Raw genomic sequence first — 21,694 nt, forward strand, 5'->3', positions numbered from 1 at the left:
GTCAGTGTAGTAAAGTCTGCTGCAGAGGAGTTACAGAGCTGTCCGGATACACAGAGAGCATAGCTGGAGCCTTTTTAAATTCAGACCTTATATCTGCTTTTAAAAACACTAACGTTACGGTAAGGTAACTTTTTTAATTTAAATTCCAACGTATTTGTTTAAACTTAATGTTGTAGATTTCAGACTTTTACTGACTGAGACAAGCACTTGTAATTAACGTTACTGAATATATTTAATTTGTGCTTTGAAGAGCAAATGTAAGTTCGTATTTCTTTTAACGCTGCGTTGTACGTTATGACAAACTAGCTTTTAAAGTTTTAAGTGAATAGTTTTATTTTAGCAGTGCCTAAGAAACTCTCAGTTTGTCATTAGCTAAAGTTAGCTAACGTTAGTTAAAAGCCAAATTATCAGGCTAACAAGTCAAACAGCAACGTTACCTGAAGAACTAAGGGCTAACGTTAGCATAAAAACATGCTAAACTAAATAAATTATATCTACGGTCTTATAAGGTTAGTAATAACAGGTAAACACTGTTTTGGGTTTAAAATGTCATTTTATAGCTACATAACGTCGCGGTGAAATACATCAACATTAGCATTAACGTTACACTTTTGTGAGGTTACCCACTGGCATTTTATACAGCAAACGACATAACTGAATTTAACCTTATCTAAATTTATTTTGATTTAATCAGTTAAAGACAGTGACATAATTAAATAGCTGCTAGTGACATTCAGCTGATAAACGTGGTCCAGCTGTTACTGTTGGGTCAATGTGGTTACAAAGGTCAGAGAGGTTACTCTGAGTATTGGCAATAGTTTTCTGAAAAGATATGCAACAAGAGCCAGGATAAAACTCCAATTAAAAATCTGATGTGAGTTAATTTAATGGCAGTAATGTGCTCTAGAGTTTCCAAAAGTTTCAAATTTCATTAGTTGTGGTTCAGTGGAACATTTTAGTGTCCAGCGATGATCTCAGAGCTGTTTCAGATTCTTCTCTGGGCATTAACACTGAAGACTGACTTAAATTTGTCAAGTTTTAAGACAATGAATATTAGTACAAATATTTGTCTGTGGCAACTTCAACCTAATCACTTTTTGGATAATAATCATCATCTTTGTCCTTATACAGACTAATACTCATAATAATGCAATAATGACTAATTATACAGTTGTCATGCCATTTTGACTAAACATCATTCAGAGTCACAAAACACATTCTGTGTAACAGATGTAAAATGAAATGAAAAATATACTTATATTGACACAAACTTAGTAAAATTCTATAAATGAGTAAGTGAGCAAAATCAATTTAATGGCATTTAAATAAAATTTGGTTCCTTACAAAAACTTTTTGGTGACAGATGGGTAAAACCTAGTGGTTGTAATGATGTTGCCAAAATAAGAATTACAATTACAACTGATAATTTGGGGGGTTTGAATTGTGATTCTGAAAAGGTTGTTGAACTGATATAGCTGTTAATATGTCTTACATTATTTCTTTGCATATAAACTGTTATTTCACACCGAATTACAATTTTTAAGGGTCGCTTTCTGTGAATCATGTTAAAAACATCTAATAGGTATTATTTTAGCTAAAAAATAATAAAATTGCACATAATACATTCCAGTGTACAGTAACAAGGCTAAATTGTATTACACTTAATTGTTGTGTGCTCGAAAACCCTATTTAGTCTCTGACACTAATATCATGAATAAATCAAAGACACATATCTGAATCCTTAACTTTAGTGTAGCTATGATCCCTGAACTCTGTGAAACTTTAGATTGACATTCGACTTGTTGGTCTGTGCACTCAAACACCAACCTTCTCATCACACCCACACACAACTCATTTGTTAAGTTTAAGTTTATTTACTTTACTTTATTAATCCCCCTGAGGGGGAAATTCAATGTTTTCACTCTGGCTTGTCAATTACACACAGGTCTGAAAGACACACACATGCACAAACAGGACCTATACATGCACAAAGTGGAGAGATCTCAGAGTGAGGGGGCTGCCCTTGATCAGGTGCCCCGAGCGATTGGGGGGTTCAGTGCCTTGCACAGGGGCACCTCAGCAGTGCCCAGGAGGTGAACTGGCACCTCTCCAGCCACCAGTCCACGCTCCATATTTGGTCTGAACGGGGACTCGAACAGGCGACCCTCTGGTTCCCAACCCAAGTCCCTATGGGCTGAGCTACTGCTGCCCCAGGGGTAATGTTAGTGGTTTTATGATGCCTTGTCAAGCTCAGGCCTGTTCTACAGTCTCTAATCCAGCTGGGAGGAGGACTAAGCGACTGACAAGATTAATAGTTTCAACTGCTCTGTGTTTTCTTTTCAATTAATTAAGAGTAACAGTGCTTTTAAATTTCAGTCTCTGAAGTATGGTATCACAGCGGACTTGCTTCGCGGTAATAGAAGAGGAAAGTTCTTAAAATGTTAAATTTGTCTTGTATGGAACCTCATTGACGCCCTCGTGTCACATTTTTAAAGGGGAGTGAGCCTGTAATTACAGACAGATGCACATGTGAGTCAGGGAGTGACTGGGTGCATCATGTGGGTGCTGTGTGGTAACAACAGTGTTTACTTCACGCTCACAATTCTTTGTTGTTTGTGTCTTGCATTCACAGTCCATCAGACAACATAAGGCATAAAGCATGGCGCCCTGAAACATTCCTTTGGGTATTAGTCTGCCTTGTTGTTTAAGCCCACCTCTTTTGCATTGTTTTTTTTTCAGGGTGGCAGTGGTGGCCCAGAGCGGTGGTTTTCAATTCAGCCATATGCAACTTTAGAAATGCAACAATACAGATTCTCAAAGGCAGATGTAGTTACTGCAATATGGAGCGAGCAACTGTGCTTTGAAACTCCAATGTGTAAGACTTTGTGTAAGATTCCAGTGAGGTGAGGATTGCAAATTGCAACCAGCTGAAACTTTTCCTGGTAAGAATTCCTTCGGTATTCATTGTCGAAGAGGTATTTACCAGGAGCCAAATTATCCACAGAGGGGTTCTCCTCTCCAGAACAAACAGACCAGGTGATTAAAACTGTAAAAAACACAGAATAAAGCAGTTGCATGTTACAAATCAGTGTTTCTCCCAAGCTGTTTGGCTCGTCACAGAGAGCCAGCTGCCCAGCACCTGCTAATGTGTGCTCACCTTTTTTTTTTCTGATAACTTAAGATCCAGACCTTCCAAAGGTATTTACCAGGGGCTGAATTATCTACAGAGGTGTACCCTCTCCAAAGGAAGGGACCTGGTTATTTAAACTGGTAAAAACACTGAATAAAGTAGTTTCACGTTAAAGAAATGGTGTTTTACTGACGCTGTTCATCGCAGAGGGGCTGCTAACTATAGTGGCTGAAGTGAAAACACAAAAACTTTCTATCTAGAATCAGTGTTTGGTTTTCCCACCCTGGGCTACTGTAGAAACATGGTGGTGAAACATGGTGATCAACGCAGACGAGGACCTGCTCCATACGTAGACACAAATGTAAGGTAACTAAAACACAATGCTTTTCAGGCGATTAAACACTACAGAAAACATACTTAATATATTCCAATTCTGCCGATATATCTCCCTAAATCCTACACACTGGACCTTTAAAATATGACGAGTGCTTAATGACTTTTTTTTTTAAGGAAAAGTGATTAAAACAGCAATTAGACCATCATGGGAATGAGCAACATGCTCCCCTCCACCAAAACCTACTGTTTATGTGCATTTGTGCAAAGCATTTACCCTCAGCAGAGTGTATCGGTTACTATGATTATGGTTACTCACCGTTCCACTTGGTGCAACCTCAAAGTGTAAACGTGTGTGAGAATGAATGGCAAAGGGTGTTTCTGAAAAATACGTCATTTTATGGTCATCTTTCTTTTGTGAATAAAGCCAGAACAGGAGCAGACAAGTAACCCTGCCTTTGATTCTTCAGCCTCTCACATCATCTCTTTTTTTCTTCTTAGAACCACAAACAATGCCAAACTGGGGAGGAGGCAACAAGTGTGCAGCGTGCCGTGGGACAGTTTACCATGCTGAGGAAGTGCAGTGTGATGGGAAGTGTTTCCACAAATGCTGTTTTCTTTGCAGTAAGTACAGCTGTAACACCTAGAGATCAAATTGAAAGGAACATAGCGGTGTTTTGCATGTTTTAGCCCAGTGGTTCTCAAATGGTGTGCCGTGATGCCAATCCAGGTGTGCTGTGGGCTTTTGTGATAATCACACATTATTATTGCAATATTCATCTGGCCTATACAAAAAGTTTTGAATGAGTTTTTAATTGGTTGTATCAGTACGTTGTGCGCACCCATTTTCTGATAAAGAGGCAATCTGTCCTCCTTTGAGTTGGTTTGCAGTGTAGACAGTTGTTGCCAATGCTGGAATAGCAACTTTCTCTGCAGGATTCTCTGTCACTGAATCAGGCTTTCACCATCTGAAGCGACATGTACATGCATCTGCATTTGTAGAACAGCTAGTAGAAACGCCCTCTCTCTGAAATCACCTGTGGTTGGTCAAAGGCTCCCACCACTGGCTAGATTTTCTAAAGCCTAAAAAAGTCAAGAGGTGCAGACGTCTGGTGTTCTCTCAGTCCACTTACAACACAATACGCTCAAAGGTTATTATGGGAAGTTTTGCCCAATAAAGCCAAAAATTAAACTGTCTACTAACTCCAGCTTTAAAATGAGAGCCAACTCCTAAGTCTCAGATGTCTGAGTTTTCCCATTAGCAAATTGTGGACAAACACATTTGTTTTTTGCTTTGAAGAAGAAAGTCTCAGACAGGTAAGACATTTTAGTAGCTGTTGCCCAACTTTGCCAAAAGTCTTAAGTGTAATTATATTCTCAAAAGACCTGCCAAGAGCAGATATTCTTCAAACTGCACATATTATTTGTTTTTATAATACAGTAAAGGACATCTGTTTGACCGTTTATGCTGTGTTATTATATTCTTGGTTGAAACAGCAGAGAGCTATGAAAGATCAGGAGACAGACTGCTAAACTCAGTTTCACCTCTCCGCAGCTCATCAAAGGGAGCTCTCCCTGACATCTCTCTCACTGGTCATCGGTTGTTGATTTCACGCCGCATTATTATCAGTTTGTTGGACGGGTGGGCGGCTTGTCCTGCTCCTGAACCGTCCTTGAAATGTCAGTGAAGATGTTCCAGCAAAGAGCTTGCACAGAGACCGGGATTATACAGACGCTTTCATTTAGCTGCTATCAGGAGAAGACCAAAGCAATCTGAGCCACAAAAGATGAGTTTATTTTTTCCAGCGGCTCTCATACAAAGGCAGCTTTGTTAAACACTCCCACTGAGGAGATGATGAGCGGGGGAACTTGATGTCCTTGGCTCTCAGTTGCCCTTTCCACCAGTTTCTCTGTTTGACATTTTTTGACATTTAACACTTTTCATTTCTGTGTATGAGAGGCAGCTATATACTGACAGAAATGTCACACATTTGCAAACAGAGGCTCATATGACTCTTGGTGCACTTTCTGGGGCTTTCTTTTTGATTTGCTTATACTCTATACCAGCAGCAATGCGTGAAGATGAATGACCTAACTGTAGTGGAGGGGAACTTGAAATACTTGTGACAGAAATAAAAAGAAACCATAACAATTGCAAAGAAGATGGTGAAACAAATATGAGGATTTAGGAGCGCCTGATTGGACATAGAGAGATTTTCTAAAAAGCTGGCAAAGCTTTTATTTTGAAAGCATTACGAGATCAGAGAGACATGAGTGGAGTCATTTTTTTCAGCTAGTTGTGTTAAATCTTAAACCAGAAACAGACGGTCACACAGTGCAGGCTGGTGTGTGAAGAATTCAGCTAATCCCAGAAGTCAGTGTGCAGTCTTAAGCCACTGAAATGCTTTTATTTTTTTAAACAAAGCCTTCTTTACTTTATACAAACCTGCCAAAAACTGATCTCTCCAACAGCTACTAGAGAGTTTTAATCTAATGGATCCCACACTGACATCAGAAAAACTAGTTATGCTGAAAATCTGGCTAAATGCATTGGATGTTCAAAGGTTTGTAACCTGAAAGGGTTTGAAGTGTCAGTTGACACTTTAAGGTCTCAGATCCTCACTTTAAGAATGAAAACATAACTTATTCCAATCTTCTAAGTCTCACAACTTCCTCTATTCATACACAGTTTACTCCGACTGCTTTTCGTGCAGTGTGGTTAACACGTCAGCTGACATCTCTCAGTTTTATACACTTAAACTGGACTTCTGTTTCAACTGACCTTTTCGGCTCACACTTCAGCACCTTTCATTGCTTGACATTCAAACTGAAGTTTCCTCTTCAATCTAAATTGACATTTCAACTACATTCAGTTCTTACACATGAACTGAAACGTCAGCATCTCTCAGCCCTTCATTTTAATTGCCACTTCAACTTCTATCAGTATTATGAACGTTTTCAACAGCGAGCACACTTCATTTTAGCCTTTTCTATTCAAATGTAATATTTTACAGCATGCTCCTATTTCTTCTTAAACCCAAGACTTCACAGAACATTTCAGTGACATTGTGATCACAGGAAGATACTGTATTTCTTTGTGAAGTGACACCGTTCCACTAATGTCACTGCCTCTCTGTGTGTGTGTCCTCAGTGGTCTGCAGGAAGGGACTAGACAGCACAACACTGGCTATTCATGGCGAGGAGATCTACTGCAAGTCATGCTACGGGAAGAAGTATGGCCCTAAAGGCTATGGCTATGGCCAGGGGGCGGGCACGCTCAACATGGACCGAGGAGAGCGGCTGGGAATCAAACACGAAGAGTAAGTTGAGTACTGTGATTAAGATGATTATTTCAGTCATGGTGGAAACAAAGTTATCTGCTAAAGTATGCCATGTGGTCAGAAGTCATATGTTTTAAATGGTATTACATGGTGTTGGGCAGTATGACGCAGGATGTAAACAGCAATACTTCCATAATTGTCATGTAATCCATCATCGCTGTATATGCAGTTGCTCAGCGTTGTGTTGTGCTTCTGTCTTCCTGTTTGTCGCCCGCCATGCTTCGTCAGAGCTGTGTTGCTATCCACTCCTGTTCTGCAGTGTTCCATCTGACGGGATTATAAAACGCTGTATAAGATGTACAAATTTAGAAACAGTTTGACAGTAAATGCCCCGCAGTGCTGTTTTATTCAATTTCATAGATTCAGTCCAATACAAATGACATCTTGAAATGTCTGAATAAAGGATCATTCTTCAGACTTAATTGCACAAGGGCTTGCCAAGAGTTTTACAAGGTCAGTGAGTTCAGTGGCGCACTTTGTGTAATGATGTTTATCAGCTGTGGCTGTTGACTGTGACAGTGCTGTTGTCCACAAGCAACATGCATTCATCAGGCCGAATCTGAAATAGAAATACTTAAACTTGAAAAATTGCATTTAATGTAGAATTCATGAAAGCTAATGTCAATTGCAGACGTGGACAAAATGCTTGGAAAAAAACAAAAAAAAAACTTTACCAGAGATAAGCATGAACATGAGGGAGGGAGAATTGCTGGATGAGTGAGTAAAATGCAGTAAGAGCTGCTGCTGTATGACGGAGTGATTAGAGAGATTGTACAGTTATCTAAAACAAATTTTTGCTCTTGAACAAGACAGTGAACACACACAAGGTCGAAACTATCTATGAAATCCTCTGCTGCCCTCCTGCTCTGCCCTGCATTCTTCTCTGTCTCTCACTGCCTGAACCACACATTGTTTTGAGAAAGCAAAGAAACCTTGGCGGTAATATTGGCATATAGTCTACCACTTTATCAGATCCAGCTTGGCTGCAACAGATCTTGGCTGGTTTGGTGAACAGTGTAGATCCAAGAAGAGAAAAGTCAAAGCAGGTGTCTGAAATTCAGAGTAATGATCTTGGAGGTTAATACATCATCTGATAGGTCGGGTTCACTGCGTTCTGAGCACCCATACTGCAAACTGACTTCCACTTGTTAGACCTGAAGACACATAGCCCTCATTTACCTTTCCATGCAAAGCACGGTATTTATCAATGTTGATGGAGTGGAGGCTACGGTCAAATCTTACGTCAGGTCTCAACTCATGTACAAGTTTGAGTCAGCCTGGACTTGCAATGCAGCATAGTTTATCTGGAATTGTTATTAGATCATATTCTAAGTGGCATCTTAGTATTTGCAGCCACATATTAATCACTTAAAGTGTAAAGACGATGGGAATTTTTTTTTTGTAAAGGCCTGCATCGACACGTTCTTTTTGGGACTGGCCTCAGACTGGCCAAAGGCCGACGTTTACCACTGGTGCCCAGCTCTAATTTATCTGGAACTTTTTATATGTATTAAAACATTATTAAAAATAAATAAATAAATAAATCCTGCAACAGTGTAATTATTTAAATACCAGTAGCCTATAGCGATTCAGTTTTAACAAGTGTCCACCACCTGATGTACCCAAATGGAACCTGATACATGCAGCCACACGCTCCTCTGTCTAGGTCAATTATATGCTTATATATGAATATTAGAATATAGATATTATATAATAGACTCATATTATTGATATATATATATAAGCTACAGGCTGGTACATATCATGGACGTATAAATTAAATATTCCATCCTCAGCTGGAGTTTTATTGTCCACTGCAGTGCTGTTGACGCAGCAGTGTTTTCTTTCCATATTGCGTTTTTACGACTTGCTTTGATGCTATGTTTCAAGCTGCCAAACAGAACCAGCTGGTAAATTGTACCAGTGACGTTAGCATTTCCATTTCCAGCTCAAAGAAGTTTCTATTCATGGCGGTATGACGTCTCTCCATGTTGTAAACTGTAGGTGTGAGGCCTCTAAACTGACAATATATTGGGGCGGGAAATGTAAATAGCGACTGTTTTCAGCTGCCACATTTTTTAACGCCCAATCATTCCTACGCTGTGATAGGCGAAATAAGAACATTTGTTCACATGTGAACCCTATCGTAAGATGATTCACTGGTTTGTACATTAGATTGATAAATGAGGGCCATGATGTGTAAACATAAAAACAAACAGGAAAACACAGACCCACACACGCCTCCTGTGAATGTTTACTCCTGCCTCAGACGTCAGGTGATGACTGTTATGAAAGAGTTTATTATGTAACCCAGCAGGATCCCACGTTCCCCCCTCTCTGTCCTCTGCCACAAAGGCCTTCATTCAGGGGCCACTGGGGCTGGCAGTTACCCTTCGATAAGCACCGCTCCAGGGCTCCAGGGCGCCCTGCTCACTTTCCCACCACTGGCTGAGGACTGAGAGAGAGAGTTATTAGAGGAGAAGGGTCTGCCAGGTTTATTTCTGAACTTTTTGTGTTTTAAAAATGGTATTGCGGTCATTTATGAAGTTGTCTCAACAGATAATAATTGATTTAAGAATTAATGTTTAACTGATACATAACTGAGGTATTTATTACTGCGATATGTCAAAGTTTTGGGTCATGCTTGGTTCACTTTTAGTAAATGAGTAAATGCTTTCACAAGAAAAGAGGAGGTTCTGGTACAGAGAGAGTCTCAGTTTCATTTCAGAATCACATATCCACCCCTAAAGAAAAAGTTACTACAGAATGATCTTTAAAAAAAGATTTTCTTTCATATTAATTACTTACAAATGATCAGCTTCAACCTCAAGATTACTGATGGTGATTTGTGGAAACAATTTGTCATGTGCTTTTTACGTTTTGTCCCGCAGGACACACACTCACAGACCGACCACCAACCCCAACCCATCCAAATATGCCCAGAAGTTTGGAGGCTCAGAGAAATGTCCCCGGTGTGGAGACTCTGTGTATGCAGCTGAGAAGATCATGGGGGCAGGCAAGGTGAGAGTTTTATCTCAAGTGTCCTCTACTCTCTGTTTACAACACAGACCTATAGTGCTCTCACGCTGCTTGTCTTGACTGCTTGACCACTCTTATCCAAAACTTGAAGATATTTACCAGTGTTGGAAGGAAGTATTTGAGTCACTTACTTAAGGAGGCCCCTGTTACGTACTTTGTTTGTTTATATGCTTTAATTGAAAAAAGTGTTTTTTCAACTCAACTATCAGAATTGTTGATGAATAATTTGAGGATAGAGTATTTGGTCATTACCCTTCCAGTGTTAAACAAATTAGGATCATTGTTCATCTCTATAGCTATGATATAACTGACAAGAAAGCCAGAAAGATGTGTTCGCAGAATAAAAAGTACACTTTGGATGCAGTCTGCACCGTCAGGCTTTCAAATCGAGGCATCTGCCAAGATATTAGCCAAGTCGACTATTTCACTATTGGAGCAAAGTTGTAAAAATGATGACTCTTGGCTGTGCCTGAGAATCTGATCTCATACCACAGGATTTAAGGATGTGCTCCCGGAACTCTATTCTGGTGTTTTGTGTTCACACTAATGAAACTTAATGTGTTTCCCAGAATTTAAGCTGCAGTGTGAACCAGGTTATAATGACGTTTTCAAATGTGGAGTGTGTATTCAACTTTACAGAACGATCATTATGTACAGTGTGAGCATGAACAGCCACCAAGAGAAATCAAACCTCTAACCCAAGCAGTGTTGGGTCCTTGAACTGTGCAGGACCACAGTTTACACCACAAACCTCCAGGGTAAACCTGGTTTGACTGGATTGAACGCACATGGTTTATACAGTGCTCAGCCGCATGCAGGAGGTTTGGTGTGGTCTATCCTAATGAGAGAACACTGATCCTGTTTTTCTGATTGAAGCCATATCATCAAGTTTGGATGGGAGCATTCCGAACAGCTGGGGTTAATCGTGTGAGGCTGTCTGGACACTGGGGCTTTGGCAGATGTTGTTGACGTAGATTTACAGTAGATGAAGTCATGAGGCTCGCACTCTTGAGATGTATCAGCAGGATGTTTAGTTCTGAGAAGCTGCTCGGATGAAAACCTGCCCACAGAGGAGCAAAGATTTGTGTTCTGAGGATTTCTGTTTCTTCTAAAAATGGGAGGGTTAGCATTTCCTGTGGCTGATCACATGCAGATTCACACATCATGAGCTGTTTAATAGCAGGTGATGTCATCAGGCAGAGAGCTGTTAATGTGTTTTCTAATGGGAGGAAATCTATCAGGCTCCGCTCATTGGTTAAAGCATGACCTGTAATTTTCTGTGAAATGAAGACAGTCAGAAAAGCCCGCAGGTTTGGGAGTTGCTTTGATGGGGTTTGACGAAGGAAATGACGACATAAGCTCCATGAAACATCTGCTTTTATCAGTCGTAAATATCTGCAAACAGAATCTTTGTTTTGTCAGACAGTGTTAGGTCAATTTAGCAGAACAGCGTGAAGACAGACTTGAACAGCTGCCACTTTGGGTATAAATGTAAAATTCTCTTTCTCCTCCTAGCCGTGGCACAAGAACTGCTTCCGCTGTGCAAAATGTGGGAAGAGCCTGGAGTCGACCACTCAGACTGAGAAAGATGGAGAAATCTACTGCAAAGGTGAGATGAAACATCTGAGATGAAATGACGTGTAGAATTACAACATAGTGTTTCTTTTGGATTCCTGAGGGATTACTGTCATTACTAAGCTTTCACAGAGAGCTTGGAATAACACAAGGTAAAATAACATTTGTGTTAGCCAACACATGCACTGGCAGAGCAAGGGTAGAATAACTCCACCATGCAGCGCTCTAATAGAGACATGAGGAGCAGCAACACATTTTTTCACTTAAACATCCATTAATGAGTAATGTGTTTACTGTGTGATCACTGACATCATGAACCTAAATTCACTCACACTGTAGTTCTACAGCTTGAAGACAGAGGTTGACATCTGGCATGTTAGAACTGAGCATGACAAACAACAGGGAGGAATATATTGTACCGCATCGTGCTTATCTGAAAAACTGGAAATAGGATTGTGGGGAGACTGCCTATGGTTCAGACGGCCTATTATTCCAAAACCCTGATAGTCTGATAAACGTCCCATTGGTCTAAAAGTCCATTTTACCAACAGCCTGTTATACTGAAAATAAATACGCATTGCTTTAAAGGCCCATTACTACAAAAATACACTCTCCCAAACAGAAGTACATGGCTAGTTATCATGCTAAATGACACCCTTTTTTCCTACGATGGTGAAGGCATCACCCGCTCTACTCTGCCTCTGTCAGGGTTAGCCAATCAGAGGCAGAGTAGGGTGGAGTAGGCACGAATCTTTCGAAACAATGGGCGTTTGTTTTCATCGGAACAATGGTGTGGCAGCAGGGCTGGCAATGTTGGATTGTCACTAAACATTCTCCAGACATGGTCCTCAGGCCCAGTTGTTCATAAATTTAACCTGGATTAGAATGATCCGGATTTGGAAATCCCATGTTTTGCTATCCAGGACCAGCTAATCCATTTTACTTTAGTGCCAGTTGTTCAAAGCAACATTGGATTGGATCACCCTGATCCAGATATAAACTTTTCAAGAGTCCTGAAATCTGGATTACCAGTCCTCTAAATGGGACTACACATCACATTGTAGGCTACTGGCTATGGACGGTTACTTGAAGTGTTTTAATTTGAAGAGAGTAAACAGCATGGGAGATGCAAACTATTTTTGACTGTGTCGTTGTAATAAAAATGAAGTGATAAATGAAAGTTAAATTGAAGTTTCTTAAATCATTATATATCACCGAATGAGACAACACAATGGTGATTAAACCTACGGCCCTGTGATAGAAGCTCCTGCATTTGCAGTAATATGAATTCGGTCTCCATGGTGACATCCTCGGTAAAAATTACAAGCAGCGCACAGTCATTAATAATCTGCTCTCACACACACCAAAACCTACACACATACACAACATCTATGCTGTGGTAACCCTCTCATCAGGCCAACTGCAGGCTCATAAAGCTGATAGAGCTGATAGAAATAAATTCAGCAGCCTGGTTTTAAGATAATTATTGCTTATCATCATGGGTGGCGCCAAAGAGAACAAAATGGAGATATTTGAGATTGTAATTTAAAGGATTTTGTCATTATCAGAATAATATAATATATGTATTTGTTTTACCGTACTGAAAGGCTCAATAGGCAGTCTAATGTCTACTTTATCTTCTGTATCACTGCAAAAGATAACAAATCAAGCGCAAAATATAAATCAATGTATATATTTGATATATCTGAACAAGTTTTATTACATTTTGTGCCTGAAATCTGCTGGAATCAGAATCAAAGGGATCCCAATACCACTAAAAAGTTTTGAAGAACACATACTGAAGGTTTGATCCAGATCCAAACCAAGACTAGATTCCATGCTCTAATCCGATTTCAGAATCCTTTTTTTTTCATTTTGCACAAATTATTTTTAAGATTTGATTCAATCTGAAAGCCCAAATCTGATCGAAGGATGAATTCTACTGACTTTGGTGACGTCTGTTGTTTTGAACGAAATGCCTCAACGCTTATGCCATGAAAGTTGGTACAGGCATTCATGTTTTCCTCAGGATGAAATTATCATAATGTTAGCTTTCCATCTAGCGCCATCAAGTCAAGGTTTCACTTTGTCCAGTACTTTTGGTTTATAAGCAAAAACCTGCAAAACATCAGCTTCAGCTGTACTTTTTGTCATGTATTTACATATATTAACTTGTAAATATTAGCACACTAACACGCTAACGTAAGATACTAAGCATAGTATATATTACATCTGGTTACCTTAGGCATGTTAGCATTGTCACTATGAGCATGCTAACACCATCCCGCCAGTATTTAAATAAAGGTATCTGCCAAGATCAGAGCTGATGATTTGGCTTTCGGTAGTTCAGCCAGGTTGCAAAAATGATCACTCTGACTCAGGTGAGAGTTGATTGTCATGACAACACTGACGTAGTGTGTACAACTAGGCTGTGTGCCATGAAATCTTATCTTATACCACAGACTTTGAGGAAGTATTCCTGCAACTTTCTGCTTCTATTTACCTGCGAAACTGGCACTCACATCAGCCTAAACTTTACTTTGTTTTTAGTGCTAATTAGCAACTGTTAGCATGCTAACATGCGACTAAGACACAAAGAGACCCTTTAACTCCTGCTTATAAAAAGATTAGTTATTCACTATATTCATGAATCAGTAGAGAGGTTCCACTGCATTATGCAGCTAAGTCACTACTGTCAGCTGATATGATCATATCAGCATAAACAGACCAGGACAAACTGGCTCTTGTTTAACGACCAACAAAACACACACACGTACACTCAGTGTCTTGTACTCACTGTCGTCCCAGATGACGTATTTCACATTTGGTGTGTTGGCTTGGCTGGAACCCACTGGCCTTGTCAAGCTAACAGAGCTGCATACTGTCCACTGTACTTTAGTGGGCAGAAACATGTGCAGTGCGACATCCACACTGATTTCTCCCTCCTCTTCAGCACAATGAGATGGGATGGTTTGGTTAAACAGAAGACACAGAAACAGACATCAACATGCTCGCCGACATCAGCACATGGATGTTTACTGAATGGCATAATGAAACCTTGTACTGATGAGGAGGAATGTTGCATCTCAGCTCGAAAGCCAAACAGGCCTGACTGTGCTGCTGCTATCAGTCAGTGGCTTTGAGACATCCTGACTCTGTCTGAGCTGCAGCTGGATATTGTTATATCAATCAGGAACGTTTTGAAGAAGCATGTGGTCAGCAGACCTGAGATTGCACATTTGCAAAAAGAAAGCTAAAGATATTTCCAAACACTTGAAGATTTTTTTTTAAACAAACCCCATTTTTTTTTAGAGAATAAAAAAAAGCCAGAAATTCTGCACCTTATTGTTTGACCACAGCCTGAGGAGACGGCTTATTTAAAATGTCACATGTTGATGTGAGATAAACAACTCTTGAGTGTTGGGAAAGATTTTGTGACCTCTATCTGCACACACACACCGAAAACACACAGGCATTGTCTGTTTCGGCAGATTAGATCTCAGGGTGAAGGTGGTCAAAACTGCCAGAGTTAAGTGCAACAGTAAAATGTGAGACATGTCATTAGACACATTAAAACGTACTGCTGTATCTTGGTCATAAAATGTGTGCACACACTCTTTTACAGCTTTTTTTTAAACGATGAAAATACAAATTGTCAAGAGAAATTGTGTTTGTGGCAATGACATAAAGCAGAACTGTAGGACACCGAAATGATGTTGTGTCTGGAATTTAACTACATAGCAAAGAAATGTGTGTTGAGATCTGGTACCAGTCTGTGCTAAGTTGTACAGTATGTGTGGAAGAGAAGAAGCAGATATGTTCGTCTTGTCATCTCAATTTGTCAGTTTGTGTTGATATTTTCAGTGGGAACCCCCAAATACTTTGTCTCGTAGATTGAAAACATTTTTTATATGGATGATCCACAAAATTGGCCGTTCACATCTGAAACATTTATGTTAGCCAGATACTTTAGGAAAGCCTTGGAGATGAGAAATGAAAAACTCTTAACAGGATTAACTTTAGATTCAGGCCACAAGATGTTTTGTCGCATCTTGGATGTGTGATGTATACACTGAACAAAACTGTAAATGTTCTGTTTTTGATCCCACTTCTCACAGGGCTCGGTTAAAGATCTGAGACTTTTTTATGCGCTCAATAGATACATTTCTCTCAGATTTTGGTCGCAGATTTGTTAAAATCTGTGTTAGTGTGCACTTCTTTTCCAAGATAATCCATCCACCTGACAGGTGTGACATATCAAGATGCCGAATAGACTGCATCATTACTACACAGGTGTGCCTTGGGATGGTCACAATAAAAGGCCACACTATGATGTGCAGTTTGTTCATGAAGGCACAGATGTCCCAGGTTTTGAGTGAGCATGTCATTAGCTTGTTGACTGCAGGAATGTCCACCAGAGCTGTTGCCCATGAACTCAATGTTCATTTCACTACCATAAGTTGTCTCCAATGTTGATTCCGTGAATTTGACAGTACATCCAACCAGCCTCACAACCACCAGACCACATGTAAACACACCAGCTCAGGACCTCCACATCCAGCGTCCAAGATCAGCCACCACGACAGCTGATGCGATTACATTTAAATAATTTCTTAACATACCATCAGAAACTCATCTGCATTCTCATTGTCTCTACCAGGGTCTTGCTCTGACAGCAGTTGGTCATTGTAACTGACTTGTGGTTGGTTGGATGTACTGTTAAATTCAGGGAAACAACACTGGAGACGGCTTATGGTAGTGAAATAAACATTCAGTTCTCAGGCAACAACTCTGGTGGACATTCCTGCAGTCAGCATGCTGATAGCACTCTCCCTCAAAACTTGCAGCATGTGGTATCGTGTTGTGTGATCAAGCTGCACATTTTGGAGCGTCCTTTGTGACCCCTCCAAGACACAGCGTCAGCATCTTGGTAAGTCACACCTGTCAGGTGGATGGATTATCAGTTTAATGTAGTTTTGTAATCACACGGGGGAGGGGCCGCACCTTTGGCATGACATGGAAATGAAAACTAACCAACATAATTCACACACTGCTGAGATTTCTTCCATGAAGATGAGATCCATTTCTTCCTCATCTCGTCTTACAAAGTTTTTAAATGATGCTTTTCGTCAGTATTATGAGGATACAGTTTCAGATCATACAATCTGCAGCTCGTTAATGTTCATTCTTTCCTCTCTTTCCATCCACAGCGTGTTACGCCAAGAACTTCGGGCCCAAAGGCTTCGGTTACGGCCAAGGAGCAGGCGCTCTGGTTCACGCTCAGTGATGGCTCAGCTGGATCACTCAGACACAGACGCTCACATCTTTTATACATTCCTCTGTTTAACATGAACATCAACCAGTCCTTTTCTTGTGTTCTCTCCCTCTTTGATGTTAAAGTAGTCGCTTGTGATACAAATAAAAACATGAACAAACACTAGTTCACATTTGACTGTATTTTATTATTAAAGCCATTAAAACTGAACCATGCCCATATGTTTACATCTGAAGCGGAGTTACAGTGATGTCTGAAGGTGGGCAGAGAGGCACTGGAGATGATTATGTGCTTTAACTTTTTTTTTAAATTTTATTTTATTATCCCACATGGTGAGGTGAGAGGGGGGAGACAGAACAGAGACTTTTCAGGCTGCTGGAAGAACTAGTGAGGACTGAAACGGCTTTGAATTCACGTCCCGGATGAGCTGCTGCCCCAGAAAAACAAAAAACACTCGCCCGCGTTTACCTCCTGTCACTTAAAAGGCATTATTAGAACAGAAGTGGTTAGTTACTGGTGCTGATATGAAATCAAGTCACAACCTTTTAAAGCACAAAGAGCAGCCGCTGTGTGTCGTCTTTGCGGGGCAGAAATGACATCAGTGGTGGGTTAAGCGAGATGTGGCGAGTGAAACATGGAATGATGACATAACCGTCCCCTTCTGATGATGCAAACATGAGGCCCAAAAGTTTCCGGAGGTCCTTAATGTAATATAACCTCCCTCTATCATTAAAACTATTGCATGATCACATTTCAGCTTTTAGAAAACAAAACAAAAAAAAAATTTGGCGTCTGCCTTAGTTCTCTAGTGTCTTTGCTTTACAATTTGTACATCCAGTGGTATAACAAACCCAGCGATATATGACATAAAAAAACCTTTAGGATGACTACAGAGTCCACAAGCATGGAACATTCAAATATATTACACACTTGCACAGGAGGGCCCGACTTGAAATCTGGCGACCTGAAAGAAAAGGTCCACTAAACACACTGGATTTGAGAGAAACAAACTAAAAAAAACAAACAAAAAAATAAACAGACAAATGAACGTAATGCAGAAAAGTACTTGCAAATACTTAACATTCACTATATACAGACAACGTGGCTTGCTGGGCTGTCACCATGGTGATGACTATGGGGTCCGGTTTACGGGGGAAAACGGGGGCGGCGAGAGCCCAGCTGTCCCAAGCATCGTACATGCAGTGGAGTTTCTTGGCGGGGGGATTGAAAGGTACTGAGGGATTAAAATGCCTATAGACAGCAGTGTCGGACATCACGAAAAGCTACAGTCATACACTCGGAGTATAGTCACTTGATTTCCTTCTGTCTGTTCGGTCAGAAGAATTCCCCAAAAATTAAAAAAAAAAAAAAAAAAAGAAAGAAGAAGAAAGAAATCAAGGAGCACCTTTGACTAACACTGACGAAAAGAAAAAAAAATACAGAAAGATACTGTTTATGTACAGGTGCACATTCTTTACACTTCAGTCCATCCTGCTGCTGCTGCTAACTGCGGGGGGTCCAGACAGGAAGTGATGGGAGCCAGCCATGTCTGATGGGCCCCTCCTCCTCCTCCTCCTCTCTGTAAACAATGGAAGCGTTGGTGTGGAGCGGTGCCGCTGGGCCCTTGTGTTCAGTAACAGCCAAAAAAAACAACAACAAATAACTAAAGAAAAAAAAAAAAAAAAAAAGATCAGTGCAATGTTGTAGGCAGACAAAAAACAAAAACAAATAAGACTTTACAGCTTTCTGAGAAAAACACATGGAATGAACCTTTCTTGTAAACTCGTCCGTCCATCTGCTGCGTTCTGTTTCTTATACTCTGCTGTTAATAAATACGCTCGCTGTACCTGTCTATACAGTCTGTGAAGTTCCCGGGCTTCCATGTTAAAACAGCTACAGGTACTCGTTTCATATTTTCTCATAAAAACCTACTCAGCTAAAATGATGTGACATGTAAAAATGATGGCGCTAGAACATACTTTATCTATAAATAGTTTTAAAATAAATATACCTGTATCACATTGTCTGTAGGATATTTTCTGTTGCGTCTACGGTGGTCGCTGCTGAAGGAGTCATGATTCATGCACTTAATCCCGCGTTAATACTGCACAACAACTGTTTTTTAGGTTATAACTTTCACTTGGATAACTCCGAAAATTTTATCTTGCAGTTTTATTTCAGCAGGTGAGAAGTTGGGACTCTTCCAGCGGCTCCACCTGCGACACACCTTTCCTCTGATAAGTTCTTGGCAAATCCTCATCAGCTAATTCATCACGGTGCAAAATCAAAAACCTTAAAAACACATTCCCTTATTTCTGTCACTTAGAAACAAATCATGGTTTTAAAAAAAAGAAACGTTCCTTCAGCTTTCCTGGCCACCTCAGTTATTTAACACAGGAACAACAGTTCCTGAACCAATCAAATAAACAAAAAAAAAACAACATACATACAGGGCACATCAACAGGGACACCATAAATAAGGATATAAAGTAGGGAGGGTAAAGAGCGATACTGCCACTTCACGGCGCTGCTGTCTCCGCAGCGTCACGTCTCCGGTACAAACAGAAGAGCTTTTATTTTGTAATTCCTCTCGTCCATCAGCCTCTCTCCTCTCCGTTTCGTGCCTGGCAGCAACGCACCGTCCAAAGGGCTCAGGAGAAGAGATGAGGTGGAGGGGTGGGATAGCAGTGGAGGTACAGTAAAGAAGTCTGATGTTGTAGAATAGTAGTAGTAGTAATAGTAGTGAAGGTGGTGAGGGCGGGGGGGTGGGGGGTGGGGGTGTGTGTGTAGGTGTGGTGTTGCCCCGTAACAGCATGCTAGTCCTGGCTGATTTTTTTTTTTGTCTAAGTCTTTTGATCGGTGAGGGAGAGATGGTCCGAAAAAAAGCAAGCGCTCCCGAGAACAGCATCGCTCCGATATGAACGCCGGGGGAGGGGGACGGGGAGGGTGATGCTTCCAAACTCCACCGGGCGACACTCGACTCCACCCTGCTCCGCCCCCTCTTCTTCCTCCTCCTCATCCTCCTCTTTCTCCTCTACACCAGCTGGTAGCCCGAGCCAGACGTCTGGTCGTATTCTATTGTGTACTGCGTGGTCCAGTCCACCGCCACGGGCCGGATCAGACCGCAGCAGCGGATCTCGAAGAAATCTATGAGGTTTCTGATGCAGCCATGACTGCAGAGGGACACAGAGACATGAGGGTCAGTGTGAGGAAACAGGGTCAATGATCATATTAACACCCTGTTATATAATTTAAGTGTACAACCACATAGTTTCTAAGAAATGTCAGATCATTGAAAAGGTACTTCACCTATTGTCTTATTTATTCCACATGTTCTTCCTTGTCAAAACCTAGCACCTACATTACCCACAACGCAACTCAACCACCAACAATTCATTCAGAGATTCTGCTGTGTTATGCTAGTAGCAGCTAATGTAGCTTCAAGCCGCTAGCCTGCAGCAGGGAATGAGCAGCAGGCTACAGAGGTCCAGTAAGCTTACTTCTTTCCAACTCCACACCTCCAGATTGTTTTCATTTTCACACTTTTAGTCTTTGGACCGAACTGAAGCTGACTCAAGTGACATCACTTGAGGATATTTCGCAGATTTTACACAGCTCGCTCTGAAGAAATAAATGGCTTTTCACACATGTGCAGCGCTACCCAACAGCTGGAAGGAGATGATTGTGGAGTTCCCCTTTGACCTCTCCTTAACAGAGTGCCCCAGGAATGAGTCCTGAAACCTGGAAATGAGTTAGCATTTTCACATTCTCAGCTCCTTTGTCTCAAAGTCAATGGGTTTTTGGTTAGATGGATGAAATAAGGTGGCTAGCATAAGCTCAAGAGACTCTTGTTTTGTTCTACAGCATAAATACATGAGTAAATACCCTGTTTGTGACCTTTGAAGCTGAGATGTGTCTTAAAAAGGCTGTTGCTAACAAGTGGCTAAATGTGACTACAGAACGTCATCACGCTAGCTTTAATGCCTCGTTGTGGTGGGGAAGTTAAACTCATGCTACCGTGGTGTAGTTCCTTAGCTTTTCACTACTGCCGATTGCGTTAAGGCTTCAAAAACCATAAAAGTGGCGTTCATTTTCGCAGATTATCTTGCTGAACAAAACATGTTAACGTGCATCATAAACATTTGTTTGCCACGGAGCTAATTTTCTGCAATACTCCAAAAATCCAATGGAAAAATCCCATAGGCTTTTTGACGAGGGAACCTCTGCGTCGGCCTACAGAAAAATATCATCCCTGGAGCATTCTTTATAAATGCAAACTTCTTTTCCTGCAGGCTGCATTACAAAAAGAGATACAATCTTGTGATATTTTAAAACCCTGACAAACAAAACCAAAACCACCTGCATGGTAATACATGACCCCTTTTTGACTGTGGGAACTTTAGGACTGTTGTGAGAAAATCACTGCATTTTGACTAAATGGATCAGGCTCTAAATTAAGTTCAGGGGACGTTCTTTTACCCCCCTTTCTCAAAGTCCTCTTCTGACAGTACAGGAACTTTCAGGGTGGGGCAGGCGGGGATGGCCATCGCTGATTGGTCAAACACACACAGCCCTGCTGCTTCAACTCATGTACCGCTTCATTCATAAACAAGAAAGTACTCGATTATCGATTTAGACACATTTTAGGATGAGCGGAGATTATTTCTCTTTGTTTGACAACACTACACGTTTAGTTAGCAGGACGTCTACAGGTATACAACTCCATTTAAGAGTGATTTTTGGATAAATCATCCATTTTCTTATTAGATCGTTGCAGGTTATTACAGGTAGTATATAGATAGATGGATAGATAGATAGACAGATAGATAGATAGGAGACTATTTACTTTCGAAGCCTGATAATTATAAAACTGAATTGAAGACATTTTAAGACTTTTAAGGACCTGCAGACACCCTAGTTGGGCTTTGCTGTCAGCTTCCCGGCTCGTCTTAAAAAAGACAAAAGGGTAAAAGAGAGAGAGATCACGCAAATGAGCTGAGA

The 21,694-nt window shown here is 40.7% G+C and overlaps 2 protein-coding genes across 2 annotated transcripts in view; one reads left to right on the top strand and one right to left on the bottom strand.

Annotated features, from left to right (window-relative positions):
• Nucleotides 1–16,858, top strand: csrp2 (cysteine and glycine-rich protein 2). The gene is made up of 6 exons (XM_033614783.1): nucleotides 1–119; nucleotides 3,965–4,087; nucleotides 6,615–6,783; nucleotides 9,696–9,825; nucleotides 11,359–11,452; nucleotides 16,629–16,858. Exons 2-6 carry the CDS (start codon nucleotides 3,976–3,978, stop codon nucleotides 16,703–16,705), a joined length of 582 nt encoding a protein of 193 aa, XP_033470674.1. The 5' UTR covers nucleotides 1–119; nucleotides 3,965–3,975; the 3' UTR covers nucleotides 16,706–16,858.
• Nucleotide 16,859: 1 nt separating this feature from the next.
• Nucleotides 16,860–21,694, bottom strand: part of zdhhc17 (zDHHC palmitoyltransferase 17) — a 37,832-nt gene continuing 32,997 nt past the window's right edge. The window contains exon 17 of the mRNA XM_078165433.1: nucleotides 16,860–19,866. Coding sequence (XP_078021559.1) covers nucleotides 19,728–19,866 — 139 coding nt within the window. The 3' untranslated portion in view covers nucleotides 16,860–19,727. The remainder of the gene's footprint in view (nucleotides 19,867–21,694) is intronic.

Source organism: Epinephelus lanceolatus, chromosome 23, assembly GCF_041903045.1.
Source record: "Epinephelus lanceolatus isolate andai-2023 chromosome 23, ASM4190304v1, whole genome shotgun sequence".
Classification (NCBI taxonomy): Eukaryota; Metazoa; Chordata; class Actinopteri; order Perciformes; family Serranidae; genus Epinephelus; species Epinephelus lanceolatus.